This window comes from Parus major, chromosome 10 (genome assembly GCF_001522545.3).
Source record: "Parus major isolate Abel chromosome 10, Parus_major1.1, whole genome shotgun sequence".
NCBI classification, from domain to species: domain Eukaryota; kingdom Metazoa; phylum Chordata; class Aves; order Passeriformes; family Paridae; genus Parus; species Parus major.
Window position 1 is genome coordinate 5,399,604 of NC_031779.1, and position 18,614 is coordinate 5,418,217.

The following is an 18,614-nucleotide window of genomic DNA, read 5'->3' on the forward strand; positions in this document are numbered from 1 at the left end:
TGCTGGTGAGTGAGATAAGGCATGAGGAGGAATTGCAACAATAGTAAGTGCATCTTCTGGGCTAAGTCATGCCTGAGAAACAAAGCTTACTTGTAAGTATAAGTACAGAAAGGAAACATTAAGGTTACGCACTGTTTCCCAGCATTAAAAAAAAAAAATTATCTTTAAGAACTTATTTCCCCTGATAGGATAATACTAGTTAGCCATGGAATACTCCAAGCAGGTAATGGGATTCTGTAAGAATAACTTTAAAATAGTAGAGCTATACTATGTGTACATCTACATGCTAGAACACTACCAAGGATTTTGGAAGATTAGGTGTCACAGGTAAACTAGCCTAACGTAATGAGCCAAGAGGGAAGTCTACCACTCCTACTCTTGTACTGAGAAATTTCAGTGGATCCACACTGGAGTTCATCATTTCAGAAGCCCTGCTGTACACAGCTCCAACTGACTCCACACAATGGAGTTCTGGCTACATGTATGAACATATGGCAGATCCAGCTCTCTACTTACATAGAAAAAATAAAATCAAAATTGTGTTATGTACACATAAATGCATTTCAGAAACAATAAGATACTACAATCATCTTTATTATTTTAAAAACAGTTTTATTCTGTATATTTAGAAACGTGTAATTTTAATAACTGCAGAGAAAAAAAATCAGCCACACCTGAATAGCTAATAACTCATTAACAGAATGCAGTGGTATATTATCTAAACAGTAGTAGTGCCATTGTGCCGTAATAAATTGTCTATTAGTAAAAAAATACATTTCAGGGCACATAGTACAGCATCCTTATGACAAATTACAGTAGGGATACTTTTCAAGAATTTAATCAAAGTAGAGAATTCCGAGTTATATTCTTTAAATGCAGCACTTTAAAAGGTAACAACTTTGTGCATTTTTAAAAAATGTCCTCGTTCGTATATTGTAGAAATGCTGCTTTATTGCTGCAGATGTCAAAGTTCAAGGCTCAAAAGGTATGAGAATACAAAGATATCCTTAAGAAACTTCGTTTGTTTTTATATATATTTATATATATAAAAAGGTAAAGCTTATAAAAGTTAATTTACAAACCAAAAACAAAAGTGGTATGCACGCATTATATACAAGCGGTCTATAACATCTATAAATTTTCAAATGCATAGCAGAAAACATACCATCATTTTCTTCTGGTTCTCTTCTGGCTGATGAACACAAACAATGCTCGTTCTTGAAACCAAACTCACAATTTTTTGTTGTTGTTCCCCACCCCCCCCAGTCTCTCATGATATAATAATATCTAAGTAAGCACAAAAGCCATACAAACTTAATACAGAGAACTATGAGAGCTAAGACTATTAAAAACATGAGGGTAAGGCATCCCTGCTGGTTAATAGGTCTGTAATAATGTGGTTAATTTACAAATCCACAGAGGCATCTGAACCATAGTCATCCCACATGCTTTTCCCCCTCCCCCTTGTTCTCAGGACAATGTTTCCATATACAGCAAGTAGATGTGTTTGCATTACCTCCCAGCAGAGGAAAACATCTGAACTGTGCTACCCCAAGCTGACTGCCATTTCATTGGACATGTACACCAAAAGTAATTTAAAAAGCAGAGACCAAAAGGTAGTCTTGTGAGTTAAAAACACACAGTCAAAACGCAGGCTAAAATCTGTGTTTTCAACACTGAAGTATGAAATAAAGTTAGTTCCTCTGTGTATAGTTTCATTGGTACTTTCAGATAACAGCAAAATACTAGTAGTGTCATTTAACAGAAAAAAAACCAAAAACAAAAAACCCCAAAAAACAAATGAACAAAAAACCCCAAAAACAAAACAAAAAAAACCCAACCCAACACAAGAACAACCAAACCAAAGCATACAGGACCTGCAAAACCCTTGTTCCCCCTGTACACTCCCTGCTTGTGGCATGTATTGTGACCATGGTTCAAAGAATGTACTTGCTAATTCATTGTTAGTTAAAGCAAGATGCTTAAACACTAAGATCCATTATCACTTATAGAACAGTTAATACTTGATAGAGTGTTTCAGTTTATATGTAAGGTCCATCTCAGTTTCATATTATTTACTCAGTCAGCTAACTTAATATTTAGAAGTGGTCAATTAGGACTGAGACACAGTTTGCTCCAACAAGATAGTTTGGATCCCCAGGAAGAGACTTGTTCTGCCAGGTTTTGGGGTCACCTGTGGGAGGAAAACACAATGCTGGTGTTTAGTATCTGCTGTCACACAGTGTACATCTTGAAACAACCAAGCTTTTGGACAGGAGCTTTTAAGTTCTGAAGCTACACCTCTTTTGTTGGTTTTTTTTTTTTTTTTTTTTTTTTTTTTCTTTGTTGCTGATTTGTTTGATGGTTTTAGAAAACCCTGCAGTTTGCATGTTATTAATAAAAAAATACCCCTTCATTTTAATATAACACAGGATAGGTCAGTTATTCACAACAGATGCTGTGGCACTCAGGAACTGGTAAATATAACTCATACTCCTCTACAGCACCAACAGAGTGCTTCCCATTTGAGACTTGTTAACAGTGAATCAGGTGGTCACTGGCTCCTTCCTAAACTGCCATTGACCAAAAAAAATAAAAAAAATTAGAAATTTTAGAAGCTAATGTGGGTAAGACGCATTTAAAGTGTCTTGGAACAGTTCTGAGCACAGATGAGGCAAATCAGAAGTCATGTTGTAACTAAGCACTATGACACATTGGTAGTTTTATTTTCTATGATGAAAATAATTGTAGACAGGATTGTAGTCATTTTGCAGCTACATCCAGTATATGTGTTTAAAAGCCTGAAATACTAAAAGGTATTCCAGTTAACTGGTACATAAAAATCCTTACAACAAATCTTATCTACTCATGGTCAAAGGTTCTGGGTAACAATCTGTTACAACAGAATGTCATCAGCTGCTGTCTCACCAGATCAAAGGTTACATTCCCTCTGCACAGTCAATTGTCTCTTAAGTGGAGACAGTATTCTTCATTTACCCACCTAAAATCACTACCAAGTGTTGCCACTACACAAAAGGTGTGATCATCCCACTATGGTAGAAAGTGAAAAATGCACTGAAGTTCTATTAAGTCTTTCAGATAAATGACACTAAATAGCTTGGCCAAATAAATCTGCCTCGAGGAGAAACGGGTAACAAGATAAAGAACCCAGTCACACACCTGAACAAACATCTGACACCTCAGTATTAAGTGAGAATGATACAAATTCCATGTAGTTTTCTTGAACTCATGAAAACAAAATGAAGTACACAATGCACTGAGAGATGGCAACATCTAACGTAGTGACAAAGAATAGAAGTGTCTGGTGTATAGTCAGAGAAAACAAACAAATTTACTGCAAGCAGCTGAGATTGCTTATTTCAGTCAAAAACCTCAATAATGCTGGAGAATTTTTCCTTTTACAGATTCAGGAAATTCCATTCCAAACTCATATGACCAAATGTATTAAAAGAGTAGAACAAAACAGTAAGACGGTCGGGTCCTAGTCTTGCACATGAGACAGGCAGACTTGTTTCCAACCTTTCCTTCTAAATACATAGTAAAGATACAGGATGTTTTTCCCATATTTTCCCATACAACTGCTTTGAAAAGGAAAATAAAGATATCACTCAGTATTTTTTATGTTCTAATCAGTATGGCCATAAAAGGCAACTTTTTTTCCCAGTCAGCTTTAATACCAGAATCAGTTAAGCTTTTGCAGGGGTTGAAGAGTAAAATACCAATGTATGAGGCTTAAATGTGGCAGAAAAGATGTTAGTAAGTGCAAATGAATGTCACTTTTAGGACAGAACATGGATACATTGAGAAAAGATGAGGTAGAGCAGACGACTGAAGAGAGAAAAACCCCAGAATTGTATAAATTGTTATAATAAAGCCACCCCAAGAATCAGAGTCCCATAACCAACTAATTTAGAAAGAGAGAAAACAATAATTTATTTAAGACACAGTATGGTCTACTTACATATCATAAGACAGAATTGCCTAATTTTTAAGTTTGTCTCAAAAGAGCAATGTTATGATATACATCCCATTTCAGATTAACAGAATGTGGTGTTATATTTACAGTACAGAAAGTGTTAGGGTTTAAATATACACGCTCTTGCTTTCACCCACACATGCGCGCACACACACATCCCACTTTGGAAAGGGAGGAAAATGTCTCAGTAACTTCAGTTATTGTTTAGATCATTTGAGTCCTCTCCCTTCACTTCAAGTAAGTTCATGAACAGGTGCTATTAGTTACAAAGGAAGTGCTGTGTTGGTTTTGTACATAGTTGTCGTATCTTTTGGGACCCTATAGTTTCTGAGCCCGTGTTTTAACACTGCCATGTATACACACATTGTTAAATAGATGCATGCAACACATGCATAGAATAGCTTATAAAAAACAACTAAAAATTATTGCCATTAATACCTCTAGATTATTGATTCCCCATGAAGGGGATTGATGCTTTAATTTTTCAAAGCATCAGTGCTTTGGTGTTGACAGTGATAGATACATTGGTGAGAGAAGATATGCATACATGGTGGCTTAAATGCTGTATACAGAAATACATTTTTCACTCAGTACTCAGATCACATGTGCACATTAATGGCTTGAATCTTCCACCATAAATTTTGAAAGTAGCTGAATAAAACCTTAAGACTTTTTCCCCAGATGTGCAAACATTCCTTTTTAAATCTCTGTAACCTCACAGCCGTTTCATGAAATTGCTTGAAACTTGCCCAGAATTCTCAATTAGGCTCCTCGCTGACAATTTCAGCCAATACATTCTCTCCCTCATCCCAGAAAGCCACAGTGAGGTAAAAATGAACAGGTAAATAAAATTGCAACCTAGTTGCAACTTTTACTATCAACCAGAGACTTCTGGATAAAGGCAGTAGAGGAGAGATAGGTAGGAGCAAGCAAGAAAAGTCTTTTGGAAAAACCAGCTACATTAGAATAAATTGTAAATGCTTTTACTGAACACTATAGTTTTCTTAAATGACCCAATTGTTAGCATCAACTTGCACACATGGAAACAGTTAACAAGCGTTAAATCATGATTTATGAGCATGCAGATTGTTAAGATTTGCCAGAGTCCTATATGGTTAATTAAGCAACAGACAAACACCAGTAATGTTACAAAGGCCAATCAGAGGTACATATTCATTTCCTCTCAGTTTTAGTGCGACTATCATTTCAAGTGTATTCAGCTGTAGCAGTCCTCAAGAAAGAAGACAGAATAGAAAAATACGGTAATATTTAATAGACTAGAGATATTACTCTTTTTCTGCTATCATGGTTCTAGCTATGAATTTGCACCATGAGTAAATGTAAGAAAGACATTTGTAATGAAAGTGAAATGGGAGAGTTTGACACAAATACAATGATTGAGTTTTTATATTACACAGCATCACCTTTAGCCAAAATAACTTAAATTATACGATAGCACCCAAAAGCCCCAAAAGGACAGAGGGAGGACAGCATACCCGACGAGGAATCGGAGGATTTTAGAGCAAAAGACCAACCATCAGGGGTCATAGACGCACAGTGTGGCAGGCGCAGCTCCACTGGCTTCAGGAATTTTAGTCCATGAGGCCCACACATTACCAAGGGGCTAAGAAGTGTTTCACCTAGAGTTAAGAGAAGGAAAAAAATCTGTTACTGACTTTTTGTGACATACATTCAAAGTATTACACAATTACACTGCAGAGCTACTCAGTAACTCAATTTAGAGAAAAATACAAACGTTTAGACCTCTCAGTAAAGAAAGGCACAAGAGTGTTTTTCACTCAAGTGACTTTTCAGTAGAACACACTACAATCTCAAAATTAAAACTACTGGAGCATATCAAGGTTACTTTCATATTCTGTTTTGTTCTCGTTAGAAAAGAATTGTATTAAGTAGCAGAACAGTGTACAGTTCCAGCTGTTACCTTTCTCTTTATCCAAAGGTGGAAGTATACTGTTGTCTCTGCAGACTTTGAAATATATTTCTTGCTCTATTCCCTCTGGAATGGCTCCTTGTGGTATAATAATACTAACTCCAGTCTCTATGGAGCTCAATACACCACCATTGCTGTTAAATACACCTCTTGCTGTGGCTACAACTGTGTGTCCATCTTCCTCCTCCTCATCCTCAAGTGCTGTAGGGCTGAAAAGACAGAAAGCCTAGCAGTTTTATCAATATTTCCTCCTGAAACTCTGTGGCAAAAAACCCAACTCCACCCAAAAAGAACCCCAAAACAAAGAAAGAACCCCCCCCCCCAAAAAAAACCAAAACAACACAACAAAAAAACCCCCACCAACTCTCACCAACTCTGAAAGCATTCAGGAAGTAGTTAAAGCAAGAATTCAGACCACTTGAATCTTGTGTTTCCAGCTGCCTGCTTCTGGCATTATACAGAAAGACCTTACCCCAGCTACACATTCAGCTTCATAAAAGTGAATGCAATGGAAAGTTTATTTTTTTTGTCCCAAAACTCCATTCTGACTATTTTACCAGAAGAATTACTAATTCTTATTCAAGTGATAGTGAACCTTTTTACATACATATATATGGAAAACAAAGCTTGCAAGAAAAAAAAATTACACACGTTTTTCCAGGGTGCCAGGCTATAACTAAAAAGAAACTTGTAACTTCAAGATACCTTGATGAAGTTTTCAGAACAGTTTCAAAAGAATTTCACTCAAAGAGCCAGTAACTCCAAAATGTAGCAGTCTACAGAACTACCTAGCATAAAACATTTCTCAGGTGCTTAAGAACATATAAGACAAACAGCAAAATTTTAAGTCTTAAGGTTCACACATTATTATTGTGTTGAAATAAAATATCACTAAAACACTGTTCTGCAAAAGCAAATAGCTTAAGATTGTAACAGTATCTGTTACTCTTGACATAGTTCTTATACGTTAAAGCATGTTGTGCAAGCATGAGCTGCAAATAAGCAGCTGCTGGTTTGTCTCACAGTAAAGAGCACCAATATGAAACTGCAAAAGTTACTTTCTTTTCACAAGTATTTTTAAAGTATCCCTTATTCACATGTCCCATGAGGTCTCTCTAAGCACAAAATGAATACAATTTGCTGCAATAGCTATCTTTAGAAATTAATTCCATCTTCTGGAAAGAATTGTGAGGACAAATTATTACTATCTACCAGAAAATTTATAATTTAGTATGAGAAATAGGAAGTAAAGCCATGCCACTTCCTAGTAACAGAATGCAAGACAGTTCAGGCACATCAAACACATTTTAAGTATCTATCCTTTGGCAGAATTTAGAATAATAGCATCAATCGTTCGACTACAATACCTACAGAAATTGGAAGGAGAATTAAAAAACAAGCTTTATTTTTCATTTTCAGATGACCTGTAGATGTACAGGTGGAAAGGGAAGGAGCAGCAGCTTACCTTACAGGAATGGCTTTAGGCACAGCATTAACGTTATTTGGTTGATATTTAGGCTTGTCGACCTGTACAGCATAGGTGTCCGTTCCACTCTCAAAGTCAGGAGGCTGCGATGAGCTGTGTGCTTTCAAAATTGGTTGAGGAGAATTTGAAGATTTTGATGGCAACTCTGGTTTATGCTGAGCTTCATTTGGCAAGAGATTGTGGTTGAATTTCGGACTTTCAAACTTGCGCTCAAAGGGCCGTGCAGCACTGGTGTAAGGTTTGGTTGAGAAGCGGTTGTAGGAAGGAGTGACTGTTTTCTGAATCTGCTCAGTTCCATTAACAGGGCCTTTGTCAGGGAAGCTTTTCTGAGGGTAAAAAGTGGACTGCACAGTGTCCTCTCTAGAGGATCTGAAAATTGCTGACTTGTTCTGAGGTGGAGGAGGATCAGACACAGAGTTAACTGCAATGAAAATGAAAATACCCAAACTTGTCAGAAACCACCAAAAATGACTGGTCACGTACACTGAGGCACATGAACACATTTCAGTCAATTCTTAATCATCATCTTAATCATCAGTATAAAATATATACATTAAGTTATCTAACATTTCATTATAAATGTTAGAGACAATGGTATGACCTTTCAATGAAAAGGTTAGACTAATTTATATCATGATCAAACCTCCAGAAAAGCAGTACTGAAATACCATTGTGTAGCTGAACAAACCAGAAAATTCAACTGAACTGGGTAATCCTCTCAATGTGAAAGTGAAAACAACTTTTTCTTTTGTTTTTAGAAGCCTACAACTATTACTCATGTCAGAAGAATTCTGGTCCAAAGCACAGAGAGTTTTACTTCATCTTTGCCGAGACAAGTGCAACAGTTACAGGTATTACTAATACCTGGAACCTACCTGGTTTCAGAGAGAATTACAAAATAATATCATAAAATTCAATCTCACTACAATAAAAAACTATTTTCAATAATAATTATTCCACATTTCAGTTAGAGAACAACATAGTTACCCATGTAGATGTGCTGAAGCAACCCCATAAGCACCTGACAAGCAATAGCTGTTCCCACAAAGGTCAGCTTTGTAACTGCTCACCTTCAGAAAGTGCAGGCTTGTGGTGTGCTGGGAGAGACAGGACAGGACTGTTAATTGACTGTGGCTGTGTGTACTGGACTGAAGGAGCAGGAGGAGGAGTTGTAACTTGAGGGATTGGCTCATAGCGTTTTTCACCAACAGGTCTATCCAGTGATTCAGTATCAGTTGGTTTCCCCCTATTGAAACAGAATTAAAAAACCAACATTTGACTGTTTGGTTACCTCACAGCTCCTGCATTCACTGCTATTTTTTGTCTTCTATGATCACCTGATTTCCATCTCTTCCTATAAACATCAAAACATTATTTTCTTGAATAGCCTGTCTCAAGTATAAAAACATTTATTGATAAGCACAAGAGATTCAGACAACATTGACCTTTAGAAGATTAGTAACACAAACCAAGGCAAACAAAAGGCAGATGACATTTCAGGTGTATTTGCATAATTGCCTATTAATTTTATTTATTTTTCAACTTCATTTGGAGTAATTTCAATGAAAGATCGTTCTCTAATTTCATGGGTCTTGTAAAAAAAAATAAACCCACTTCTTTTTAGTTTGTTTTTTTTAAAAAGCATAATTAGCCAAAAGGACAATGGATTCTAGTATAACTTCTTTAAATACACCTAGTATTTGAACAATGCCATCTTAATTAGAAATGTAATCAGCTTAAGCTTCACTAGCTTTATGTGCATAGTGTATGTAACTTTAAAATTCTTATTTTCAAAGCATTTTTCTTATGCTAGAAATATTTATCCACAGGTTTACTTCAGAAAATGATTGATTTCACAAACACCTTTGTAATTTTGGATCGCAATAGTACTTATTGCACTTCCAGAATTTGTGTGTTTCAAATTTTAAGTGCACATAATGCCTGTGATGAAATGTAACAGTGAGAGGACACCTGAAAACATCCTCACATCAACAACAGTCTTACCACTTGATGTTCCTTTTCAAGTAGTCATAGCTAGTGTAAGAGCCAAGAAATCTAGGTGATGGCAAAGCAAACAGCAATAGAAGAATGAAAGAAAATAGTCATTCTATCTTGAGCATATTATTTCTTCACGCTTTTTATGTTAGTCCTAGCAGCTGTCATATGACAAGGTTGTTGAAACAGAGACACTATTCACAGAGATATTTCTGACAAAACCTTTACCATATGCATGTTTACAATGATCACATATTATATTCCATATGAGATTTGGTCAGTGAATTAGAAGGTAGTCAAGATCTTGTATTGGCAGGTATTAAAAGTAAGAATGAGATTACACTAAGCCATTTGTTACAATCTGTATAAAGAAAATTATTCAATACATTGAAATAAATGAACAACCTCTCATATAGTCCAGTTTGAAACAACTTCTTCAGTCATAACACTGACAGACTGACAGTAGGGTTGTACTGTACTGCAGATCATGTAAGGAGGGTACATTCACAGCAACTGTTTCTCCAGCACTATCAGCTCATCCAGTAGAGAGCCCACACCATAAAATGTTTCTGGTTGTGTTCAACAGTATCTAAAAGAACATCTTAGAACTGTTTCCAAATACCAGGAGAGACAGAACCATAAGTATACTGATGACTTCCCTAGATTTTTAACACTTACCTTGCTTACATGTAGCAAGAAAATACATGTACATGTACTTGTACATGAGGACAGCTTTCCCTCATTCATTCACTTTCTGTATGGTCACAAATATTTAACAGGCAACAATTCTAGACACCAACCATCTTGGCACTTTAGAGGAGTATGCTATGAAACTATAAAAAGGCTGGAAACTTCTGCAAGTCTGCTTGATCGTCACATGAATGAGAAGATCAGTGATCTAAACAGCATTTGTATGAACATACCTCTAAAACCAGAGCTGCAAAAAAGAGATGACTTTAGATCTATCTCAAAGCTTCCATTCCCACTGATTTTATCTAAAGCCATTTATCCAGCAACAGGAGCCATTACTGCATGCTCACTCCCTGTTGCCTTTACTCCAGGTGGGTAATAGCTGCTCTCTCAAGAAAGTGCCCACCTGAAATCACTGCTTCCCAGAGGGAGATAGCAACCAGGGGAGGGCAGCCCTGCAAAAGCCCACAGGAAAAGCCCCACACACACTACACATGATCAGAAGTGCATATCAGTGTCCCAGGGGACAAACAAATGGGGAAGGGTAGTACACCTTTTGATGAAGGGAGGAGAACACAAAGTTGTGTTTAGTATGAAGCACATTCTGTCACAGTCTCCTGACCAAGTGTCAGACACAATCCCATCCCCACTGCTCAGAACCTGTATGCAGCCAAAGTGATCCCTTACAGCTCCTAAGGGTGTAATCAAAATTACCCTAATTATAGATAGACTGCTTTCTAAACTATCTCCCACTTCACCTTCATGACAAATTTACTACTTTAATTTGAAAGGGAGCAGAAATAAACCCCTAGAATGAACCAATGGGACCCAAGTTATAAGCCTAAGGATGCAACAGCAACTGCTTTGCTGGTGCTCAATAGACTCCAGCTAACAGACACTCAGGAGTCTGGATGCTTCTCCTCACTGCCTCCCCAGCTGAGGCTGCAGCTGCCTCTGAGACCACTCTTAACCCTGCTCAGAACAGACATTCACAAAGTTACCTGACTCTGCAGCATGTCAAGCAGCAAAAGCAGGTAACTCCATTGATCCAAGCAGTAACAAACCCACTACTCTCAGCCATGGGGATATCTGCCTCAAATTGCTTCAACCAGACCCACTGAAACACACCCATTTACAGGTTCTACTATTTTCTCACAGCAAGAGAAATTACCCCTTATTCTGCAGTTCCTGACAACTGTAACGTGCAGATGTGGCATTATCCCTACAAAGCAGCTTTAGCAATGGCATGAATTTCTTAAATTATGAAAATAAACCCCCAACAAAATAAAACAGTAAAATAATTTGTAGTGGGAAAAATATGGATTGTCACCATCTTTACTCAGTGGCAAAGAACTTTACATAATTTGATGTTTCACATTAATATTTAACATTAAGAAAGTTGTAGCTATTGCTCATGAATAAATAAAATCTGTCCTCTGTACCCAGAATACATTATATGGATTATTCAGAAGAAAGAGATTGCATAATCAACAGTTCCTGTATAATCCAAATTTAGTCCTGTTTATTTTTAGAAGAGTTATTCACAGAATAGCAATTACCATATAAATTCACTGGGAAAAAAGATTAATACTGAGCAAGTAACAGGAACAACGTGGAAGCTGGTTAAAAGAAAGTCCTAAACATGAACGCTTTTTCAAGATAGCAGTGGGTTTGTGTTTCCACACAAGGACACTGCAGTGTACTAGAGGCAGTACTGTCCAACTGAGCAGCATTCTTGTTTATCTCTTTCCACTTACATTAATATTTTAGTATTTGTCTATTTGCACTGGACTGCCCTCCTGGGTAAATTTTCTTTCCCATGTCTGGCCCTTCCTGTTAAGGGTTACATTCTTTCACAAAGCAAAAACAGAACACGTTTGTCCCACATGATACATGAAATTGTCAGCCTTAAAACCAGTATTATCTTACTCCTCTGTGGCAGTAAGAGGTCACCTTCCCATACATACAAGCCCTGAAGTTATACACTAGCTCATGATCAAAACAAAACCACAAGCGAGCAGCCAAAGAATACAAGTGACACTGCAGACAGAAGCAGTAGGTAGAAATATGGAAGAATCTCTCTCAACCATGAGCTGTTCTGCACCAAAAATTCAGTGGTTGTGTTTGTCTCTCATGCTTTTCACCGTGACAACACTGAAGAATAACAAATGTACAATGAAAGCTTTTGACACTCTCCACCTGAAAAATTTTACAATCCTCACAATTACTTGATGAATGCTCGCAACACTTCTCCCAAAGTGTGACTTGCATTTTCAATGGCAACACCAAAATGGATCATCTGTGGGTAACACTGGGTTTTTTATGTGGAATTTTGAAAATTACTGCTATGAGACCAGTCAGGACAGCTTTCTTAGGTCTATGCCTATGATGCCCAGAGAGCAGAACAGCTGAGCTCTCATCTTTCCACCAGAAGACACTGGGCAAATGAAAAGGAAGGATAAGAAGCATCCTTGCCTGAGAATCAGGACTGGTTACAGACACCCAATATACACACCATTAGGGGGAAAAAAAGTGAAGCCTTTAAAACCTATCAAATTTTTTGGACCATTCCAACATTCTCAGGTCACAAAGACAATGGAAGATCACAGACAATGACCAAACAAATAATAACTGGATTCCCAAGTCCCAGCTCAAATCCTTTAAGACAAGCACTGGAACATGGTGTATCAAGTACATGGAAGATACCTTGCACGTACACTCAACATTATAAAACTACAACTATCATTCTAAAGATCTCATTTACATTAAGGCTGTCATATTTTCAGCTTGACCTGAATAGTCCATGTTTCAAGCAGGAATACAACCAAAGCCCTCAAAACCACCCAGTTTTCAGGCTGCATGCAGCAAGCCAAGGTGGCTTTTCACAGTAACATCTACAAACATCTTGTTATTTCAAAACAAAACTTGTTGTTTCAAAAAAAAATTTAAAAACAAATTTAAAGATTTAATTAACTGTGGAGAGTATTCAAAAAGTTTGAATACTATCCTCCAAAATAGCCAGCTCTTTACCTGAGCAAAATCTGTGTATGATCTTTCACACAATTTCTGTATAAAAATGTTCCAATTCAAGGAAACAAAATAATACAGGAAACAGATGTTTCCATCAACAGATTAAATTCTGGCCTCAGCAATATTCCCTAAAGGCTCAGTTTCCTAATGTCAAACATGGCTAACATGCACAAGAACAAATGCATTCAGAACTGGAATAAATCGAAACCTTTGTTTTGAAGGATGTGTAAGCACTACTACTAGACTAAGAAAATGCTTTATTATGTCCTGCTTATGATAATAAACAGAACACAATCAATGATCTTGATGAGGGGATTGAGAGCACTCCCCCAGTAAGTTCACAGGTGACTCCAAATTAAGGAGAGTTGATTTGCTGGAGGGTAGGAAAGCTCTGCAGAGGGGTCTGGACAGGCTGGATCAGTGGCTGAGGCCAACTGTGTGAGGTTCAGCAGTGGGTCCTGCCCTTGGCTCACACCAACCCCTGCAGTGCCACAGGCTGGGGCAGAGGGGCTGGAAAGCTGCAAAAGGCCCTGGGGGTGCTGGTCAACAGCAGCTGAACATGAGCCAGGTGTGCCCAGGTGGCCAAGGAGGCCAAAGGCACCTGGCCTGGACCAGCCATGGTGTGTCCAGCAGGATCCATGCAGTGACCATCCCTCTGTGCTGGGCACTGCTGAGGCCACACCTTGAGTGCTGTGTCCAGCTCTGGGCCTCTCACAGCAAGGAGGACATTGAGCAGGTCCAGAAAAGGGCAACAGGGCTGGGGAAGGGTCTGGAGCACAAATCATGTGAGTTGCAGCTGAGGGAGCTTGGGGAGCTCAGCCTGGAGGAGGCTCAGGAGAGACATTATCAGTCTACAGCTCACTAAAAGAAGATCATAGCCAGGTAGGATTCAGCCTCTTTTCCCGGGTAAGAAGTGACAGGACAAGAGGAAGTGACCTCAAATTGTGCTGGAGGAATTTAGGTAAGATATTGGGAAATATTTCTTCACTGAAAGGGCTATCAGACATTGAAACAGGCTGCCCAGGGAAGTCGTGGAGTCACCATCCCTGGAGGTGAAGAGATGTGTAGATGTGGCAATTAGGGACTGACATAAGTTGTAGGCCTTGGCAGTGCTACATTATGGTTGGACTTGATCATAGTGGTCTCTTCCAACCTAAACAATTCTATGATGGTATGCTAGTTAAGCAGTAAGTAAAAGTAACATGTTGAAGCTCCTGATACCTGCAAAAGTGATTAATTTACCAAAATTAGAAGTTATAGAGGTATGTGTTTTTAAAGTAAGGCTACACCTAAACAGAAACTCAGGACTTCATGAATACTAAATTTCATTTCAGTACCACAAGTCCCTGACTCCATTGAACACGGGCAGAATTTCAGTTTTAGTCCTAGATGCCCCCCTCCTTTTTCAAATTTAAAAACCAAAGAACCCAAACTTACTTAGAATAATTGCTGAAATTCAGCTGATTCTGTGAATGTATTGGTTTGGTGGGCTCAGAATGATGGCTGGCAGCAACCTGCGCCGATGGCTTATTTTCAAAACTCCTGCGATCGAAGTAGGAGAGCTGCTTCCGGTAATACTCCTCATCTTCCTCAGGATCATAATGATTGGAACGCACAATATCTTCAGGTGGCTTCACTTGAGGTCTCTGTGGTTCTGGGGCCCTAACCAAGAAGAATAATATACAGTTGCCTTGCCCAGTTGAACCAGTGTAAATGCCCAAATTACAGTTCTATTTTTTAACCTAGCTATTAATAAAGCAATGAATATGTAATTCTTTTAATTGCATACCTTGCCTTTTTACCTATATTGGAAGGAAATTAGAAGTTCTGGCATACCATAAGGAAAGAAAATCCTTATTTCCCTTATATCTTACCTTTTCCTTTTTGTTTTGCTTTGTAATTAGCTCAATTAAAGACAGAAGAAAGTAGAACAGAGATACAATGATTTCTCAGCATTTTTGAGGAAGAAACTAAGTATCTCTCCCCCACCTCCCAGCAGTCACACCCATGAGAACTGACTTCATGCCCTGCTTTACTATTGATACACAAACGATACTGACATACTCTGACTCCTCTGCAGTTTCCAATTTGAAACACTAAGATGTGTTTTTGAATATTCTAAACTCATATTGAAAACTAAATTTTATCAGTTGTGCATCTACCTGTAGGTTGTTTTCTCGTGCTCATACTGGCTTTGAGTAGTTGGTTTTGGACCACTCACACTCGTGAGTGCAGGCTTAGGTGCTAGTTCTGGAGGCTGTAAAGAAAAACACAGCATATTCTCTTAAATTCTAACATTTAGAAAGATAAAGCACTTTATGCTTAAGGAAACTAAGAATACCTTCCCTTTCTCCAAAAGAAAAAACAACTACTAGCAAAAGAAGAATCAGAGGAGTTTCCAGTATAGCAAGACCCCTGGCAGTGTTTTCACAAGAAGTGTTCAGGTTCTGCTTTTAAAACATACCTCACTTAGGTTGTTAAAAGGCAGTATTTCCACAAGCAGTAAAGCTTTGCTTCTGAGACAATATTTTACTTCTTGCAGTGCAGTCTCATTGGCAAAAAAGCAGGAACTAAAAAACTTAAATGACTTACCTTGACAGCTGATGTATCACTTGTATCCTTTATTTTTTCCAAAGATGGGGATCTTCTCCTTTCAAATATCTTAACCCTACTTCGCACAGACTGTGGTTTCATGGCTGGATCTTCTTCTTCCTCAGCTAGGGATGGTGGTGTAGGCAGTGGTTTACTGTTGGAAGGCAAAACTTCTGGTTTGGTTTGTGATGAAGGGGGAGGAGGAAGAGAAACACCTGAAGTGCTATGAGAAGGCTCATATTGTCCAGCTTTAGCACTATAAGCTTGAGGAGGTCCTTGTTCATAGCCTCTTATGTGTGGATCAAAGTACTGCTTGGGTTCAGGAGACCGAGATATGGCTGACTGGTATGGCTGAGCTTCTGGTTTGTATCGACCGTGGGTGTCGTATCCAACCGTGTGTTGATCCTCGTATCGCACTTGTGGCAAGCTGAAGTTTTTGGGTGCATGCTCGTAGCGAGGTCTGCTGTCATAGCTCATTGCAGGGGGCTCCTCAAAACGAGGTTGTGCTGGGTAATAGCTGCGCTCTGTGCTCTCTTCTAGATTTTGTCTGGAATCGAGATCCCTAGGAGGCTGGTTTTCATAAGCTGTTCTTGTTTGGTTATAGGGCTGCTTGTCCTCATAATATGTCCAGTGATCCTCATAGGGAGGCACACGGTCATCATAATGTAGGCGAGGGTCATAACCACGAGAAAATTGATCTACATAGTTTGTAGAGTCATACCTATATGTTGACTGTTCATAATCCCTACTGGGTTGTTTTTCTGCATATTGAGCCTGGGATTCATAGATCAGATTTGGGTCTCTTTCCTGTCTCTGTACTGGGTGATTAATTGCTGGCTGTTTTAAGACATAGCTTTGTCTGGATGCTTCTTCATTAATGTATGGATCCTTCCGGTACACCTGTTAGAGAGAGACACTTCTCAGCTAAAATGAAGAGTAACTTCAGGTGCAGTTGAAAGGTAGTATTTGAAACAAACACAAGTTTTAAATACTGGCTTTAATTTTGTTTAAAAGCAGAATAATTTGATGCAGATGGTTTGCAACCAGAGGAAGCTGAACTTGGTGATTCAAGAGATCCTTTTTAGTCATATTTTTAAGAAGCCTAGATTAGAAGAGTAGATTAAAGAGAAAGACCAAGGTAATAGCCTCATGTCTGGGGTTTGGTGGTCAGGGAAAAAAAAACACACGCTTTTTTTCAGAATGTGGAAAGAATGGAAGTGAAATATATAAATACACTAAGATAGTTCTAGCATTGCTGAAGAAGTATATAACGTCACTCAACAAATAGTACTCAACCTCATGATCAACGATATGGCACGATTTAAATTTTAGGGAAATAAGATTTTTGTCGAGGCCTCATTAACAGGAGAACGTTGACAGTCTAAGGAAGTCACATGTAAAGTAAAATCAAAATACAGAATGCAGCCTTTTTTAAAAAGTCAGGCGTTTGAGAAGTGAAAAGGACAGAGTTTGAAGCCATGCACACAAAACATTAAATGATGCTTAGCAATTCAGATGAACTGGTTTTTGTAACCTGCATGATTCTCTTAGATGAACAAAAAATTAGAAGGAATTCTTCAAATAAGGGCAAAACAAAGATCATATGCTAGCTTGATGTATAGCAGGAAATCAGCACAACAATGTGGCACAGGTACCTTTGCTGGATCTATATGCGGCGGTAAGGATGATGGCTCTTGGTCTCTTAGTACTACATGAGCTCCCTCAGTACTCGGTGCTCTTAAGGGGCCCGCTTGTGGTTGGTAAGAGTTGTAAGGAGCAGCAGTAGGCTCCTCCAGTCTGACATTACTTAGGTTTACATTAGCATTTACTGCAGAGGCTGATGAGGTTGCAGGGTTTGATTCAGGCGACGGGGAAAGGTAAGGGACTGCAGGTGAGGCTTCTGCTTTCTGTGAAGTGTTTAAAATATTTTAAATATACTGCTATTGAATCAATGTATGACTTTTTGATTTATATTAAAATAATTTAAGTGATGCTCTGACCAATGCAGCTAGATGTAAAATGAAATGTACTGATAGTATCATGCACTAGCACTTCTAGAAATTCATTAGGTTGAGGATTATAAAAGCAAAACATTTAATCAAAGTAGAATGGTACTTCAATCCCCCTCCTGTCAATGAGTCACTAAAACAAGCAGGGCAAGGTGATTCTCCAATTCACTGTAATGTACTGCTGCTGCTGACAGATTCTTGTATGCACACACAACACTGGTAAGCAGAATATAAATGGACATTTCTTATTCAAGAGAACTTGCAACCTGAAGTCAGTGTACAGTGGTCAGTGTATAAAATGACTTTCTTACCGGCTGAGTAGTAGTTGCTTTAAATCCTGAAGAGTCTATTCTGAGATTTGGCTGTGGCTGAGCTTGAGATGCATAAGCAGGGTAAGTCTGAGTCTCATGATGCATTCCAGAAGAATCCTCTCGAACAGGTTCAGAGGAGCGTGTAATAGCAGATTCAGGAGGAGTCCCAACCTCATCATTCAGAGTTTCATCCAGTTCTTGATCAGTGTAAGCACCCCCTTCTGTGTCTGTGTCTTCGTAGTCAGACGTGTGTCTGCTGTCTGTGCTGTACATGGAATACTCACTGCCGGGAGCGGAGAGGTAAGAAAGGCGGTCATCGTGTAAATCAAGATCATCACTTGTAGCACCATCTGCCTGTGGCAAACAAAATTAGGGTACACGTTTATTGAAATACCTTTTAAAGAACACCCTTCTCTTGCAATGTAGAATGTGGGAGTTTTATCAAATCCAGTATTATTATCATCACAGGGGACAAGAAATCAGGTTTCCATCACTGAGTATGTTAAGCTTAGACCTAAAAGACTCATCTGCAGGCTAGCTCTTTGAATCATTT

At 38.4% G+C, this 18,614-nt stretch overlaps 1 protein-coding gene across 9 annotated transcripts in view; it reads right to left on the reverse strand.

The window, feature by feature from the left end:
* Nucleotides 1-578: 578 nt before the first annotated feature.
* TJP1 (tight junction protein 1) overlaps nt 579-18,614 on the reverse strand; it is a 158,291-nt gene continuing 140,255 nt past the window's right edge. Inside the window, exons 20-30 of one of the 9 annotated variants that reach the window (XM_019007926.2) lie at nt 18,062-18,415; nt 17,397-17,648; nt 15,742-16,641; nt 15,312-15,406; nt 14,587-14,811; nt 9,439-9,489; nt 8,505-8,680; nt 7,414-7,855; nt 5,940-6,157; nt 5,554-5,637; nt 579-2,194 (exon numbers count right to left, since the gene is read on the reverse strand). In XM_019007926.2, the coding sequence (XP_018863471.2) occupies nt 2,100-2,194; nt 5,554-5,637; nt 5,940-6,157; nt 7,414-7,855; nt 8,505-8,680; nt 9,439-9,489; nt 14,587-14,811; nt 15,312-15,406; nt 15,742-16,641; nt 17,397-17,648; nt 18,062-18,415 (2,892 nt within the window). In that variant the 3' untranslated portion in view covers nt 579-2,099. Of the gene's footprint in view, nt 2,195-5,493; nt 5,638-5,939; nt 6,158-7,413; nt 7,856-8,504; nt 8,681-9,438; nt 9,490-14,586; nt 14,812-15,311; nt 15,407-15,741; nt 16,642-17,396; nt 17,649-18,061; nt 18,416-18,614 lie in introns of all 9 variants that reach the window. The other 8 variants (XM_019007925.2, XM_019007924.2, XM_019007927.2 and 5 more) reach the window with 8 other exon arrangements.